General features: G+C 57.8%; 1 protein-coding gene across 5 annotated transcripts; it reads left to right on the forward strand.

Moving 5' to 3' along the window:
• Positions 1–11: 11 nt before the first annotated feature.
• Positions 12–9794, forward strand: STXBP2 (syntaxin binding protein 2). Of its 5 annotated transcripts, XM_054538297.1 has the most exons (20): positions 60–119; positions 1115–1146; positions 1646–1695; positions 1939–2020; positions 2649–2725; positions 3334–3412; positions 3503–3606; positions 4311–4459; positions 4685–4769; positions 4854–4984; positions 5080–5187; positions 5437–5494; positions 5654–5719; positions 5836–5916; positions 6537–6675; positions 7118–7227; positions 8170–8265; positions 9084–9169; positions 9276–9433; positions 9648–9794. In XM_054538297.1, exons 4-20 carry the CDS (start codon positions 1948–1950, stop codon positions 9731–9733), a joined length of 1686 nt encoding a protein of 561 aa, XP_054394272.1. In that variant the 5' UTR covers positions 60–119; positions 1115–1146; positions 1646–1695; positions 1939–1947; the 3' UTR covers positions 9734–9794.
• Positions 9795–14668: the final 4874 nt, after the last annotated feature.

Below are 14668 nucleotides of genomic sequence, written 5' to 3' on the forward strand. Positions count from 1 at the left end.
CGGGGTCCACGTGGGTGACGCGCGGGGCCACGCCCCCACCTTGGGACACACCCGGAAGCGGCGGCGGCGCCCCTCGGGGAAGATGGCGCCCTCGGGGCTGAAGGCGGTGGTGGGGGAAAGTGAGTGCCTCTCCGGAGCCGGGCTCTGGCGTCCGGTGGGGAACGGGGGTCGGGGACGCACAGGCTCTGGGATCCTGGGTTTCATGGCGGCTGGGAGTTGGGGGCCAGGCTGGGCGTCCGAGCACCTGACCCTCGAGGGGGCGGGCGGGGACGGGTTCCCAGCTGGACGCCCCTGCTCTCCGGTGCCAGAACAGAACAAAATTGGGGGGCCGGACTCCGGGGACTCCGGTAGAGTGTGGCGTAGGCTGGGGCCCGGACTCCTGGGCCTCCTAGGGTGCCTGCCGGGGGAGGAGGGCACAGCTGGATGCCCACACTCTAGGACCTCTTAAGCCGGGCAAAGTTCAGGGGCTGGATTCTTGGGGCCTCCTGGGGCTCTGGTCAGCGACCCTAGGTGCTGTGAGCGCTCAGGGGACGTGTCCAGGCCCCACAGGGGTGGTGTAGGGGATGCCTTCCTCCTTGCCCCATTTCCAGGAGCGCCTTGCAGCTGGAGGACACAGGCGTCCAGGCCTCACCGGCCCCGGTTCTTGGGGGAAGGGTGGAGGGCGCCTCTTCCTCCACCCCGGGGAGTTCCGGCCTCAGCTGCTCCTTCCGCCTTGGCCGTCTTGATAACAGTGGACATGACACAGTGGACGTGGCTGGGCGGGGCCACCCCGTTACTTCTCTCCACTCTCTCCTCTAGGCAGGGCAGTCTGTAGCTCAAACCCCTTTAATTGGTGGAGATTGGAAAAAAGTGATTCCATTTTATAGATGAGGAAACTGAGGCCGGAGGTCAGTGGGATAGCCTCAGCTAGGCATGCCTCAGAGCTGGGAACCAGGGGTCCTACATTTTAGACCAGGGTTGGGGGACCGGCTGAAACCCTCACAGCAGGAATACTTGAGGTAGCAGGTGGGGAAGCCGAGAGCCTGGCTCTAGAGGCAGATAGAGCTATAGATGATCCCGGTTCTCCTCTTTTCATTCATCTAAAACGTTCATCGAGTGGCACCTTTTGCCCCAGCACTCTGCCACTTAGACACTCAGGATGCTTAGGTGAGTTGCATGTTGCCTAAGAATCTGTTTCCCTGTCTGTAAATTGGGGGTGACCCCAGAAGCCAATTTGCAGAACTGGGGGCTAAAAATAAATGATTCCTGTGCAGTGTCTCACACCTGTAATCCCAGCACTTTGGGAGGCCGAGGCAGGAGGATTGCTTGAGGCCATAAGTTTGAAACCAGCTTGGGTAACCTAATAAGAGCCCCCACCTCTACAGAAATAAAAATAAATTAGCTGTGGGTGGTACACGCACCTGTAGTCCCAGCTACTCAGGAGGCTGAGGCAAGAGGATCGCTGGAGCCCAGGAGTTGGAGGCCACAGTGAGTTATGATCACACCACTGCACTTTAGCCTAGGTGACAGAGTGAGATCCTCCTCTCTTAAAAAAAAAAAGTAAATGGGAATTAAGATGGGGGTTCAGCCCCAAGGCTGAGAAGGCTTGGGGCAGTGGTGGGACCAGAGAACCAGCATTCTGACCCCTCCCCTCCCTTCCCTGCAGAAATTCTGAGCGGAGTTATTCGGAGTGTCAAGAAGGATGGGGAGTGGAAGGTAGGGGCGAGGCAGATGGCTGGGTACCCAGAGGCAGCCCATCATCAGGCCCATGGGGAAGACCCTGAATGTGGGACCCCAAAGAACTGCCTGTCCACATGGGTGGTGTTGGGTGAATGAGTCCTGGGTCCTCCCACCCAGCCAGCCCTTGAAACTGCCCCTCCCACGGCCTTGGCCCCTCCTGGGGCCAGCTGTGGCCTCTTCCGCCTGCTCCTCCATCCATCTGTCCATCCATCTGGACAGGTGCTTATCATGGATCACCCGAGTATGCGCATCTTGTCTTCTTGCTGCAAGATGTCAGACATCCTGGCCGAGGGCATCACCAGTGAGTGAACGCGTCCCCAGTGAGATGGGACCTGAGTGTGGGAACCCCTGACTGTGCCCTGCTCCCAGGGTTCAGCCCTTGAGTGTAGGATCCCCTCAAATCGTTCAGAACTCCCAAGTACGCAGCTCCCTGCACGGACAGCCCGGATCATGTGACCAAATCCATTCTTAAACGTTGCAAGCTGACTGCCGGAGCCCATGGATTGCAGGACTCCCCTGCAGGACTCCCTGGCTGCAGCCCCTTCCTGACCGCGCAGCCCCCGCGTGGAGCCCTGTGTGGGACTCCAGGGTGGACTCTGGATGTGGGGTCCCAAGAATGCAGAGCCTTCTATGAGTGACCCCAGGAGGTGTCCCAGTCACTTTGCCATTGAGGGACAGGTGCTGAGGGAGCCTGTTCTCTCAGAACCTCAGTTTCCCTGTCTGTAAATTTGGGGAACCAGTTGGCTGCACAGCCCCTGCAGAACCCTGTCGTGTGGCTCTTAGCTGGTGATCCCTAGGTGGGTTTCTCCTGCAGTCCCTCCTAAGCATCCACCCCTTCTTCCCAAGCCTCCAACTCCCCACACCTGAGACTCCCCACGTGGCCCTGCCTGGATGCCACCCACCTGTGTCCCTTCCTCTGTTCCTACTAGTTGTTGAAGACATCAACAAACGGCGGGAACCCATTCCCAGCCTGGAGGCCATTTATTTGCTGAGCCCCACGGAGAAGGTGCCTACATGAGTGAGCGTGTGTGTGTATGCGCGTGCATGTGTATACATGTGCATGTGTGCATGTGCGTGTGTATGTCTGCAGGCATGTGTGATTGCATGTGTGTATGTGTGCATCTGTGTATGCGTGTGCATGTGTGTCCATGTGTATGTGAGTGTGCGTGTATGCGTGTGCATGTGTATGTGTGTGCATCTGTGTATGCGTGTGCATGTGTATCTGTGTGTGTCTGCATGTTTGTGTGTGTGTCTGTATGTGTATGTGTCTGTGTGTGTGCATGTGCCTATGTCTCTGTGTCTGTGTGTGCATGTGTGTGTCTCTGTGTGTGCATGTGTGTGTCTGTATGCGTGTGCATGTGTGTGTGTCTGTGCATCTCTGTGTGCATCTGTGTGTGTGTGTTTGTGTGTGCATCTGTGTGTGTGTGTGTACGCATCTGTGTGTGTGTGCACGTGTGCCCATGTGGATGCCACACTAGTGTGCATGTGCACATATACATGACCCTGTCCATCCATGTTTGCATATGGTGGCGGATGGGGGTGGCTGGGAGGCCTAGGCAGACAATGAGCCTGGGTGTGCAGGCTCAGGCCCAGAGAGTGATCCACCTTCCCCAGTCGGTTCAGGCCCTGATCAAAGACTTCAAGGGGACCCCGACCTTCACCTACAAAGCAGCCCATATCTTCTTCACCGACAGTGAGTGAGGAGAGCCTAGGGTGTTGGCGGGTGGGGCGAGGAGGTGTGGGGGCTGCTCTGGCCTGATGCCCCACTCCTGCCTCACCCCAGCCTGCCCCGAGCCCCTGTTCAGTGAGCTGGGCCGCTCTCGTCTGGCAAAGGTGGTGAAGACGTTGAAGGAGATTCACCTTGCCTTCCTCCCCTATGAGGCCCAGGTACGGCCCGGGCTCATCCTGGGCAGGGGGTGGGGGTTTGTGACCAAATGTCCCCTGTTCCCTCAGAAACAGACACTGAGGCTGGGCGCAGTGGCTCATACCTGTAATCCCAGCGCTGTGGGAGGCCAGGGCTGGAGGATCACTGGGGGCCAGGAGTTCGAGACCAGCCTGGGTACAGATCAAGACCCCGTCTCTTAAAAAAAAAAAAAAAAAAGAAATTAGCCTGGCATGGTGGCGTGCACCTGTAGTCCTAGCTACTCATGGGGCTGGGGTGGGAGAGTCGCTTGAGCCCGGGAGGTCGAGGCTGCAGTGAGCTATGATTGCACTGCTGCCCTCCAGACTGGGTGACAGAGCGAGATCCTGTCTCAAAAACAGATACATAAATTAAAATTTTAAAAAGGGGAGGTACCCACAGAGTCCAAGGAGCTCTTGCCTTGAGTTCTATCCCACTGGGCCCCTGCAGGGGGCAGCATAGAGCACACTGCGGGGTTGTCCAGCCAGCCTAAGGGACACGGGCTGGGGTATTTATCCACTGACTCCTGCAGGCATGGGTTTAGGGTTGACCTGGGCCTGCCTCCAATTCGGCAAAGCAGGCTTCAGGGACCAGGGACGGCTCCCAGGAGGTGCAGGTGGTGGCAGCGGGAAGCGGGGCAGGTGTGCACCTGCAGCAGCAACCCTGGTGCTTCTGTCCCCTCCTCGCCCAGGTGTTCTCCCTCGATGCCCCCCACAGCACCTACAACCTCTACTGCCCCTTCCGGGCAGAGGAGCGCACGCGGCAGCTCGAGGTGCTGGCCCAGCAGATTGCCACGCTGTGCGCCACCCTGCAGGAGTACCCGGCCATCCGCTACCGCAAGTGGGGACCCCACCCCGATGCCACCACCCCCTTAACCGCGTGCAACACCTAACCTTTAACCTCTCTTGTGACCCCAGCCCCGGCCCTACCCTGGCCCCTGACTCTCACCTTCAAACCCATCCTTGACCCCAGCCCCGGCCCTACCCTAGCCCCTGACTCTCACCTTCAAACCCTTCCTTGACCCCATCCCCTGATGATGTCCCCCGTGTCTGACCTCCCCGCCAGGGGCCCAGAGGACACAGCCCAGTTGGCCCATGCCGTCCTGGCCAAGCTGAATGCCTTCAAGGCAGACACTCCCAGTCTGGGCGAGGTGAGGGGGCGTGCTTGGGAGGTGAGGGGCAGCCCCAGCCAGCTCAGGGTCAGTGCCTCATTCCTGCCATAAACCCCACCCCAGGGCCCAGAGAAAACCCGCTCCCAGCTGCTGATCATGGACCGGGCAGCTGACCCCGTGTCCCCACTACTGCATGAGCTCACGTTCCAGGCCATGGCCTATGATCTGCTGGACATAGAGCAGGACACATACAGGTCTGCAGATTTGGAACCCGTCCCCACCCTTGCCACTAGCCTGGTTCCGCAGTCCTCAGCTCCCCTGACCCCCAGGCTTCCTCCTTCCTCCCCAGGTATGAGACCACCGGGCTGAGCGAGGCACGGGAGAAGGCCGTCTTGCTGGACGAAGACGATGACTTGTGGGTGGAGCTTCGCCACATGCACATCGCAGATGTGTCCAAGTGCGTGCACACGGGGACCGGATCCCCCCCCGGCCCCAACTGTGGGCCTGGTAGCAGCCTTGGGATCCCTGGCTGCTGCCAAGTCTTTGGCCCTCATGAGCACCCCCCAGTGTGACTCCAGACTGGCCTCCAATTTCACCCCCCCTCCCCCCGTGCCCCCTGAGTGGGCTTACCCATGGCCCGGGGCAGGGACACGTGGCCTGTGGCTCCTCTCCCCTCAATCTCACCCCTGCTAACCCTCATGGCCAGGAAGGTCACGGAGCTCCTGAGGACCTTCTGTGAGAGCAAGAGGCTGACCACGGACAAGGTAGGGGCGGACCCAGGTCACCAAGGGCGCTGGTGGAAGGAAGCCCCCCTCCCCATGGGCGCAGTTCCGCAGCCTGGATTTCGAGCCTGGACTGGGACCCAGGTGGGCACTGCCTGGCCTCGCCCTCCAATCCCTACCCTTTTCCCCCTACTTCCCCAGGCGAACATCAAAGATCTATCCCAGATCCTGAAAAAGATGCCGCAGTACCAGAAGGAGCTGAATAAGGTGCGCTCGGGTGGGCAGGGAGCGGGGACACCTCGGCCCCTCAACCCCATGCTCTGTCTGCGTTCTGCCTTGACTCAGCCTTTGTTATCCCCCAACCCCCACCCTGCACCCTGCAGTATTCTACGCACCTGCACCTAGCAGATGATTGCATGAAGCACTTCAAGGGCTCGGTGGAGAAGCTGTGTAGTGTGGAGCAGGTGGGGCGGGGCCTGCGGGGGGCAGGGGTGATGGTTCTGCCAAGGCAGGGTATTGGGGAGGGGCTGAACTGTAGAGATGGGGGGTTCTGGGGGAGGGGCAGGGCTTGTGGAGAGGTGCAGGGGCCTTGGAGAGAGGTGGGACCTGGTGGGGAAGGAGTGGGTCTTGTGGAGAACCGATCCTAGGATGAGGGTGTGGCCTGTGCATAGGTGGATAGGGCCCTGGAGAGGTCGGACCTGGGTGAGGGGCAGAGCCTTGGACAGGTGGTCCCAGGACAGGAATGTGGCCTATACATAGGTGGGTGGGACCTTGGAGAGGTAGGCAGGGCCTTGGAGAGCTGGGACCTGGGTGAGGGGTGGAGCCTTGGAGAGGTAGTCTCAGGATAGTTGTGTGGCATGTGCTTGGGTGGGTGGGGCATTGGAAAGGTGGGACCTGGGTGAGGAGCAGGGCCTGTGGAGAGACTGTCCCTGGACAGGGGTGGGACCTTGAGAGACCTGGTGCTGAGATGAGGTAGGACCCAAATGTCCTTTTGCCAAGGATCCTGGGGACGTCCCTGGCCCGCCTCTCCCGTCCCCTTCCCTGACACATAGCGGCCGGTGGACGGCTGACCCCATGCCCGCAGGACCTGGCCATGGGCTCCGACGCAGAGGGGGAGAAGATCAAGGACTCCATGAAGCTGATCGTGCCGGTGCTGCTGGACGCGACGGTGCCCGCCTATGACAAGATCCGTGTCCTGCTGCTCTACATCCTTCTTCGGAATGGTGGGTGGGGGCTGCGGGGAGTTGGAATGTCCCCATTCGCCAGCGTCTCCCACGATCCTGGGAACTGCTGAACCCCACAGCTCTCCTTGGGCCATTTCCACTCACCAGGCTCACCAACCCCCACAGCTACCCCTTTGGACCCGGGAACCCTCCTCCATTGGCTTGGGGATTCCTCCATTGAAGTGAGGGCTCCCTGCTGACGTGGAAACCCTCACATCTGATTCCTATAGATGTGGGGCTCCCTCAGCTCATCTGGAGGAGCCCCTGATCTACCCCCTCCAGGTTTCCCACTCTTGCTCACACTAGCACAGGGTCCTGAGGCCCTCCCCACTGCAAGATTCTCCCATCAGAGTCCTGGGAGCTCCTCAGCCCACCCCAAACTCCCCTAAACCTGGGAGCCCACCAGGCCGCCGCCTCCACCCCGCCCATTCCCATCCCCCAGGTGTGAGTGAGGAGAACCTGGCCAAGCTGATTCAGCATGCCAATGTACAGGCGCACAGCAGCCTCATCCGCAACCTGGAGCAGCTGGGAGGCACTGTCACCAACCCCGGGGTACGCCAGGAACGGGCATGGGGGGAACCGGGGAGAGGGTGCGGATCACAGCCGGGGCTTTGCAAGGCAGAGGGCCGGTGGTGCACAGGCACGGTGTGGTTCCTGGCGTGGTGTGGTTGCTGGGAGGCCAAAAGCAGTGTTTCGGATCTGGTCTGCGGCCCAGAGGACACTGGGGCCTCTCCCAGTCCCAGCTCACACAATAGGCAGGGGGAGTGAGACATGGGCGCTGCCAGGCTGGTCCTGGCAGTGGTGCGGTTGGGGGCGGGTGGTCTGAGTGCTAGAGGCAGGGAGTAGGGTCCCCAGCGTGGGGGCTACAACACATTGTCTATCTGGGCTCCCATGGGTCTCTGAGGGTCGCCCGCACCCATCCAGCACCCACACACAGCCATGTGTGTGCTTGACTCTCGGGTGAGCCTCTCCTGTCTCTGTCTGGCCCTGTGCGTCCCCTTCCAGGGTGCCCTCACCCCGTCCCCATCTCTCCCCCATCCCTCATCCATCTCGCTGTGCACTGTTTCTCCATCTCTCTCTCTCTCTCACCCTTCTCTCTGCCTTCCCCTTTCTCTCTGTTCTCTGTCTCGCTCCCCTCCCTTCTCCGTCCCCCTTCTGTCCCCGTCTTCCTCTCTCTGTTTCCTGCTTCATCTCTCGTCTCTCTCTTTGCCCTCATACTTTGTCTCACTGCCTCTTATCTCTTTGCCTCTCTCTGCCTCTGTCTTTGTCTTTCTCTGGCTTGCTCTCTCTCCCTTTGGCTCTCTTTCTCTGGCTGTCTGGCTCACTGTTTCTCTCTCTCGCTCTCTCGCTGTCTCTCGCTCTCTCTCGCTCTCTGTTCCACTTCCCCATCTTTGCCTGCCATCCCCCACCCTACCAGCCACACCAGGCCCAGCCCCTCTGTGACCAGCCTCCTTCCCCTCAATCCCCCTGTGGCCCTCCCTGCCCTGCCTGTAGGGCTCGGGCACCTCCAGCCGGCTGGAGCCAAGAGAACGCATGGAGCCCACCTATCAGCTGTCCCGCTGGACCCCGGTCATCAAGGACGTAATGGAGGTACTGGGTGGGCAGGTCAGGGTGGGGGCCAGCCCTCCGCATCAGCTGGTGGCTCAGCCTCCCTCCTGCTGAGGCGCTAAGCCTCAGGGCTTAGGGGAAAATGCTCATTGCTGGCATTCCCTTGGCACCGATCTGCTCTGCCGAGGGGGGCACGCCAAGCCCGCAGCTGAGGACTTGGGGCGACAGCGGGGCCTGTGCTGGGGAGCCTCACTTCCTCCCCACCTGCCGGCTGCCTCCTCCATATCTCTCTAGTCTGTTCCCCTGTCCCCAAGGAGTGCCCCTGAGCCCCAGCCCTAGCCTTCCCAGGATCCCAGGGCAGCACCATCCAATGGCAATGGGCCCGGGGCAGCTTCCTGGCTTCCTCCTTGTCCCTCTAAGAGCCCCGGCCCCTCCTTCTGCCTGGGGGCCAGAGACCTGGGCCTCCTCATCCCCATGGATCTTGAATACCTGGACTTCTGGGGCTCGGAGGGGCTGAGAGCCCAGAAGCTGGGTTCCCCAAAGGGCTGGGGGTATTGACTGATGGTCCCCAAGGGCCTGGAGGCCCAGACTACTGGGTCGCCAAGGAACTGTGGGTTTAGACTTCCGGGTACCCAAGGAGTTATGGTATTAGATTCGTGGGTCCCCAATGAGTTATGGATCTAGATTTCTAGGTCCCCAATGGACTAGAGGCCTAGACTCCTGGGTCCCCCAGAGGCAGGAGTTGGAGATGCTGGTTCCTGTCTGCCAGGATCTTGGCCCCTGAATACCCCGTGGGGGGCACTCCTGACCCCGGGCCCCATGCCTGGGGTTCCTCCCCTAACCCCCTTCTCGGCCGCCAGGACGCCGTGGAGGACCGGCTGGACAGGAACCTGTGGCCCTTCGTATCCGACCCCGCCCCCACAGCCAGCTCCCAGGCCGCTGTCAGGTGAGGCCCCGGGGCCGCCCCCGCCCACGCCTGGGTCCATGTTAGGTGGGCGGCCTGGCGGCGGTGAGGGCCTCCTGCCTGAACTTTCTGCCCCTGCCCTGCACAGTGCCCGCTTCGGTCACTGGCACAAGAACAAGGCTGGCGTAGAGGCCCGGGCGGGCCCCCGGCTCATCGTGTATGTCATGGGCGGTGTGGCCATGTCAGAGATGAGGGCCGCCTACGAGGTGACCAGGGCCACCGAGGGCAAGTGGGAGGTGCTCATTGGTAAGTCACCAGGACTGGGACCCTGGGGCTCTGGGGCTTGGGTTCCCGGGGGCTAGGCTTGTACCTTCTAGGTGTCTAGACTCCAGAGTCCTTTGAGTCAGGGACCTGGTTTGCTGAGGGACAGGGACAGCCCCACACCAGCCGGGACCGGGAGCCTGTCAAAGATGAAGGCAGTGCTCCCCAGCATCGTCCCCAAACCTCTGCTCCTGCACAGGCTCCTCACACATCCTCACCCCGACCCGCTTCCTGGATGACCTGAAGACATTGGACAAGAAGCTGGAGGACATCGCCCTGCCCTGACCCCTGGCCCCGCCCCCTACCCCTTCCTTTCCAGAGAAATAAACTCTTCCTGTCTCTGCCAGCCAGTGCCTACCTCACTTTCTCACCAAGGGAGCCCCTGGGAGTTGTGCTGAGCCAGGCCTGTGCCTCAGGCCCCACCAACCCCTATTATCCTCTCAGAAGGAGAATTAGTCTCTCCCTGCCCCCGAGGGCATCTCAAGCCCACATGGAGGTTAAGAACTTGGACTTTCGACAGGGCACGGTGGCTCACGCCTGTAATCCCAGCACTTTGGGAGGCCAAGGCGGGAGGATCACTTGAGATCAGGACTTCAAGACCAGCCTGGCCAACATGGTGAAAACCCATCTCTGCTAGAAATACGAAACAACTAGCTGGGTGTGGTGGTGTGCACCTGTAGTCCCAGCTACTTGGGAGGCTGAGGCAGGAGAATCGCTTGAACCCAGGAGGTGGAGGCTGCAGTGAGCCAAGATTGCCCCTCTGCACTCCAGCCTGAGCAACAAAGCAAGACTCCGTCTCAAAAAAAAAAAAAAAAAAAAAATGGACTCTCATTTGAATATCGGCTCTAAGATTTTCTAGCGGTGAGGCCCTGGCCAACTTACGGGGTTCCCAATCTAAAAACAAGGAGCCCAAAATAGCAGCTGCTGTGCAGAGGAGAGAACGGAGATAGCGCAGGATGGCTGGCAGCATGCAAGCGTGACAGCTGCTGCTACCCCATTTTCACTGGAACCATTTTGGCTGCTCCGTTAATACTGTTATTAAGCAGAATGGACCCTGGAACTCCAACCCCCCTAGAACTGTTTCAAGGGGACCTGTAGGCACACGATGCCAGGAGTTGTGTTCAGCTTCTGCTGTATTCATGTAAGGCACACAACAAACTCTCCCTGCTTTCTCCTCGCAGCCCCATGGAGTTCACAGAGACTCCTGACTGCAGGACCTATCAGGGCCTTCAGTGGGTGTGTCTGTTTGTTAGGGCTGTCATAACAAAGTACCACAGACTAGGTGACAACAGAAATTGCCAGGCACCGTGGCTCATGCCTGTAGTCGCACTTTGGGAGGCCAAGGCAGGTTGATCACTTGAGGCCAGGAGTTCAAGACTAGCCTGGGCATCATAGTGAGATCCTGTGTCTACAAAAAAATAGAATTAGCTGAGTGTGGTGGTGTGCACCGTGGTCCCAGCTACTCAGGAGGCTGAGGCGGGAGGATCATTTGAGCCTGGGAGGTAGAGGTTGCAGTGAGCCAAGATCGTGCCAGTGCACGCCGGCCTTGGGTGACAAGAGCGAGACGTCCATCTCAAAAACAAAACTATAATCCCAGCACTTTGGGAGGCCAAGGCGGGTGGATCACCTGAGGTCAGGAGTTCAAGACAAGCCTGGCCAACATGGTGAAACCTTGTCTCTACTAAAAATACAAAAATTAGCCAGGTGTGGTGGTGGACGCCTGTGGTACCAGCTACTTGGGAGGCTGAGGCAGGAGAATCGCTTGAATGCAGAAGGCGGAGGTTGTAGTGAGCCGAGATCACATCGTAGCACTCCAGCCTGGGCAACAGAGCAAGACTCTGTCTCAAAACAAACAAACAAATGTATAGTCTTCTGTTTCTAGAGACTGGAAGTCCAAGATGAAGATGTCCACAGGAGTGACTCCTTCTGAAGCTTCTCTCCTCTCCTTGTAGACAGCTGTCTTTTCCCGGTGTGCTCACACAGTCTCCTCCCCCCGCCCCGTGCATGTCTGTGATCCTAATCTGCTCTTCTTACAAGGAAACTGGTCATATTGGATTAGGGCCCATGCATATGACCTCATTTTTACTTAATTATTTCTTTAAAGCTCCTATCTCCAAGTATAGTCACTTTCTGAGGCAGTTGCGGGGGCAGGACTTCAGCATAGACATTTGTGGAGAGGGCACAGTTCAGCCCATAGCACTCAAGTGAGGTGTGAATCTCACAGCGCCAATAGAACAGGAGAGGCCGGGCGAGGTAGCTCACACCTGTAATCCCAGTGCTTTGGGAGGCCCAGGTGGGAGGATCGCTTAGACCCAGGAGTTCGAGACCAGCCTGGGCAGCATAACAAGATCCTGTCTCCACAAAAAAATTTTAAAATTAATTTTTAAAAAATTTTTTTATCAGCATGATGTCTTGCACCTGGGGTCCAGTTTACTCAGGAGACTGAGGTGGGAGATCGCTTGAGGCTAGGAGTTTAAGACCAGCCTGGGCAACATAGCAAGACCCCATCTCTACAAAAAATAAGAAAAATTAGTCTGGCACCTGGTGGCACACGCCTGTAGTCCCAGCTGCTCAGGACTTTCAGGTGGAAGGATCACTTGAGCCCAGGAGGTTGAGACTGCAATGAGCTATAATCATGCCACTGCACTCCAGCCTGGGTGGCAAGGTGACACCCTATCTCAAAAAAAAAGAAAAGAAAAGAAAAAGGAAAAGAAACCTCTCTGAGGCACAGATATACAGCCAGCCACACTAGTAATCTGAGGCAAAAGGGGCTGTGGGAGCCCATATCACATCTAATCCACCCAGACTGGGGGCAATCAGGGAAGACTTCCTAGAGGAGGTGGCATTTGCATAGAGAATGAAAATGAAGAGGGTGAAGGGAAGGGAGGGGAGGGGAGGGTAGAGCAGAAGCCAAGGCCAGAGAATGCAGGAGGCCCCTGAGGAGCTGGAGGGGAGGGTACTGACCTGCAACCCAATCTGAGAACCACGTGGAGCCACACAGACCATGGTGAGGGTTTTGGTCCCTGCTGAGGCCATAGGACATCATAGACAGGGTCTGAGTTGGGACAGGTAGGGACCCATGTCTCATGTTGGCAGTGAAATTCTCGCTGATGGAGTGGGTGCCTGGCGGGGGGGCAGAGGATGGGGAAGCAGCCTCTTCAGAGGTAGAACCTCTCTTGCCGCCTGGGCTCAAGCGATCCTCCCACCTCAGCCTCCTGAGTAGCTGGGACCATGAGTGCACGTCACCAAGCCCAGTTAATCTTTTAATTTTTTGTAGAGACTGGGTCTGGCTATGTTGCCCAGGCTTGTCTCCTGGGCTCAAGCGATCTGCCCACCTCGGCCTCTCAAAGTACTGGGATGACAGGCGTGAGCCACTGCGCCCGGCCTCTCTCCTGATTTTGAGGTCACAGATCCTTTTGAGAATTCAGGGAAATCTAAGGACACTCATCCCAGAAAAACTGCACACACAATTTGCAGGTGGGGGCTGAGGAAAATGCAGCCCCCTCTGATTCAGCAGTTCCACAATTAGGATTTATCCGAATCTCCCACCAGGGCAGGGAGATGGATGAGGAGAGTTGTGAAGGGGATGAGGTGTGGGGAAGAAAGTGGGTCGGCTGTGGACCCCTGGGGTCCGCCTGCCCTGGATATGCCTTTGCAGGGCCTCAGCAGGGATGCGTTTTAACTTACGGGAGGTGCAGGGAGTGGGAGGGAGGTGGTTTTAATGTTTAAAACTTAAGCTCAAGGTCGGGCACAGTGGCTCACGCCTGCAATCCCAGCACTTTGGGAGGGTGAGGTGGAAGGATTGCTTGAGGCCAGGAGTTTGAGGCCAGCCTGGGCAACATAGCAAATTCCTAAATATATGTATTTTTGAGACAGGGTCTCACTCTGTTGCCCAGGCTGGAATGCAGTGGTGTGATCTCGATTCACTGTAACCTCTGCCTCCTGGGTTCAAGTGATTCTCCTGCCTCAGCCTCCCAAAAAGCTGGGATCATGGACGTGCGACACCATGCCCAGTGAATTTTTGTACTTTTAGTAGAGATGGAGTTTTGCCATGTCGGCCAGGCTGGTCTTGAACTCCTGGGCTCAAGAGATCCTCCCACCGCAGCCTCCCAAAATGCAGGAATTAGAGGTGTGAGCCACTGCGCCCAGCCAATCTCTACAATACTCTTTTTATTTTATATTTTATTTTATTTATTTTATTTTTTATTTTTTGGAGACGGAGTCTCACTCAGTCGCCCAGGCTGGAGTGCAGTGGCGTGATCTCAGCTCACTGCAACCTCCGCCTCCCCGGTTCAACCGATTCTCCTGTCTCAGCCTCCCGAGTAGCTGGGACTACAGGTGCGCGCCACCACGCCCAGCTAATTTTTGTATTTTTAGTAGAGACGGGGTTTCACCATGTTGGCCGGGATGGTCTCTGACTCCTGACGTCGTGATCCACCTGCCTTGGCCTCCCAAAGTGCTGGGATTACAGGCGTGAGCCACCGCGCCCGGCCAATACTCGTTTTAATAAAAACTTAAAAATGTATTCACGCCTAACTGGGTAGTTACTTGATACAATAAATGATCTTTTCTAGATTAAGAAAAAAGAAAAAAGAAAAACATTTAAACTCAACTTCCTGGGAAGCCGCAGTTTTGCTCCGGGAGTGGCTTGTGTAGGCACGCGCTGCGAGCGCCAGTGGGCGCTGCGGCGCAATTTCCCGGTTTCTTTGCTCTTCCGCGTCTGTAACTGGAGATGAGGTGACCCTAATTAGACACGACGGGGAAGTAGGTCAGGGGTTATTCCGTGGTTCTCAGCGGAGACAAAAGTCTGTTGCTTAAACCGCCTCTGCCTCTGCTCCTTACTTATACCCAGGTGATGCAATGTCTTCACACTAAAGGCAAATATTGAGTCTACAAATATTTATGTGTCCCTGTTGGCAGCGGCAGCTGACAATATCAGGTCCTAACGAGCACGAAGTCAAGCTCCCTCTGCACGCGTTATGCAGATCCTCAAAACCCTGCTGTGAGGATCGCTGGAGCCTAGGAGTTCGAGGCTGCAGTGAGCTATGATCGCGCCTCTGCACTCCAGCCTGGGAGACAAAGCGAGAAGTTGTGTTAAAAAAAAAAGTTGGGGGACCGGGCGCGGTGGCTCACGCCTGTAATCCCAGCACTTTGGGAGGCCGAGGCGGGCGGATCACGAGGTCATGAGTTCAAGACCAGTCTAGCCAACATGGTGAAACC

The sequence above is a fragment of the Pongo abelii genome, chromosome 20, assembly GCF_028885655.2.
Source record: "Pongo abelii isolate AG06213 chromosome 20, NHGRI_mPonAbe1-v2.0_pri, whole genome shotgun sequence".
Lineage (NCBI taxonomy): Eukaryota > Metazoa > Chordata > Mammalia > Primates > Hominidae > Pongo > Pongo abelii.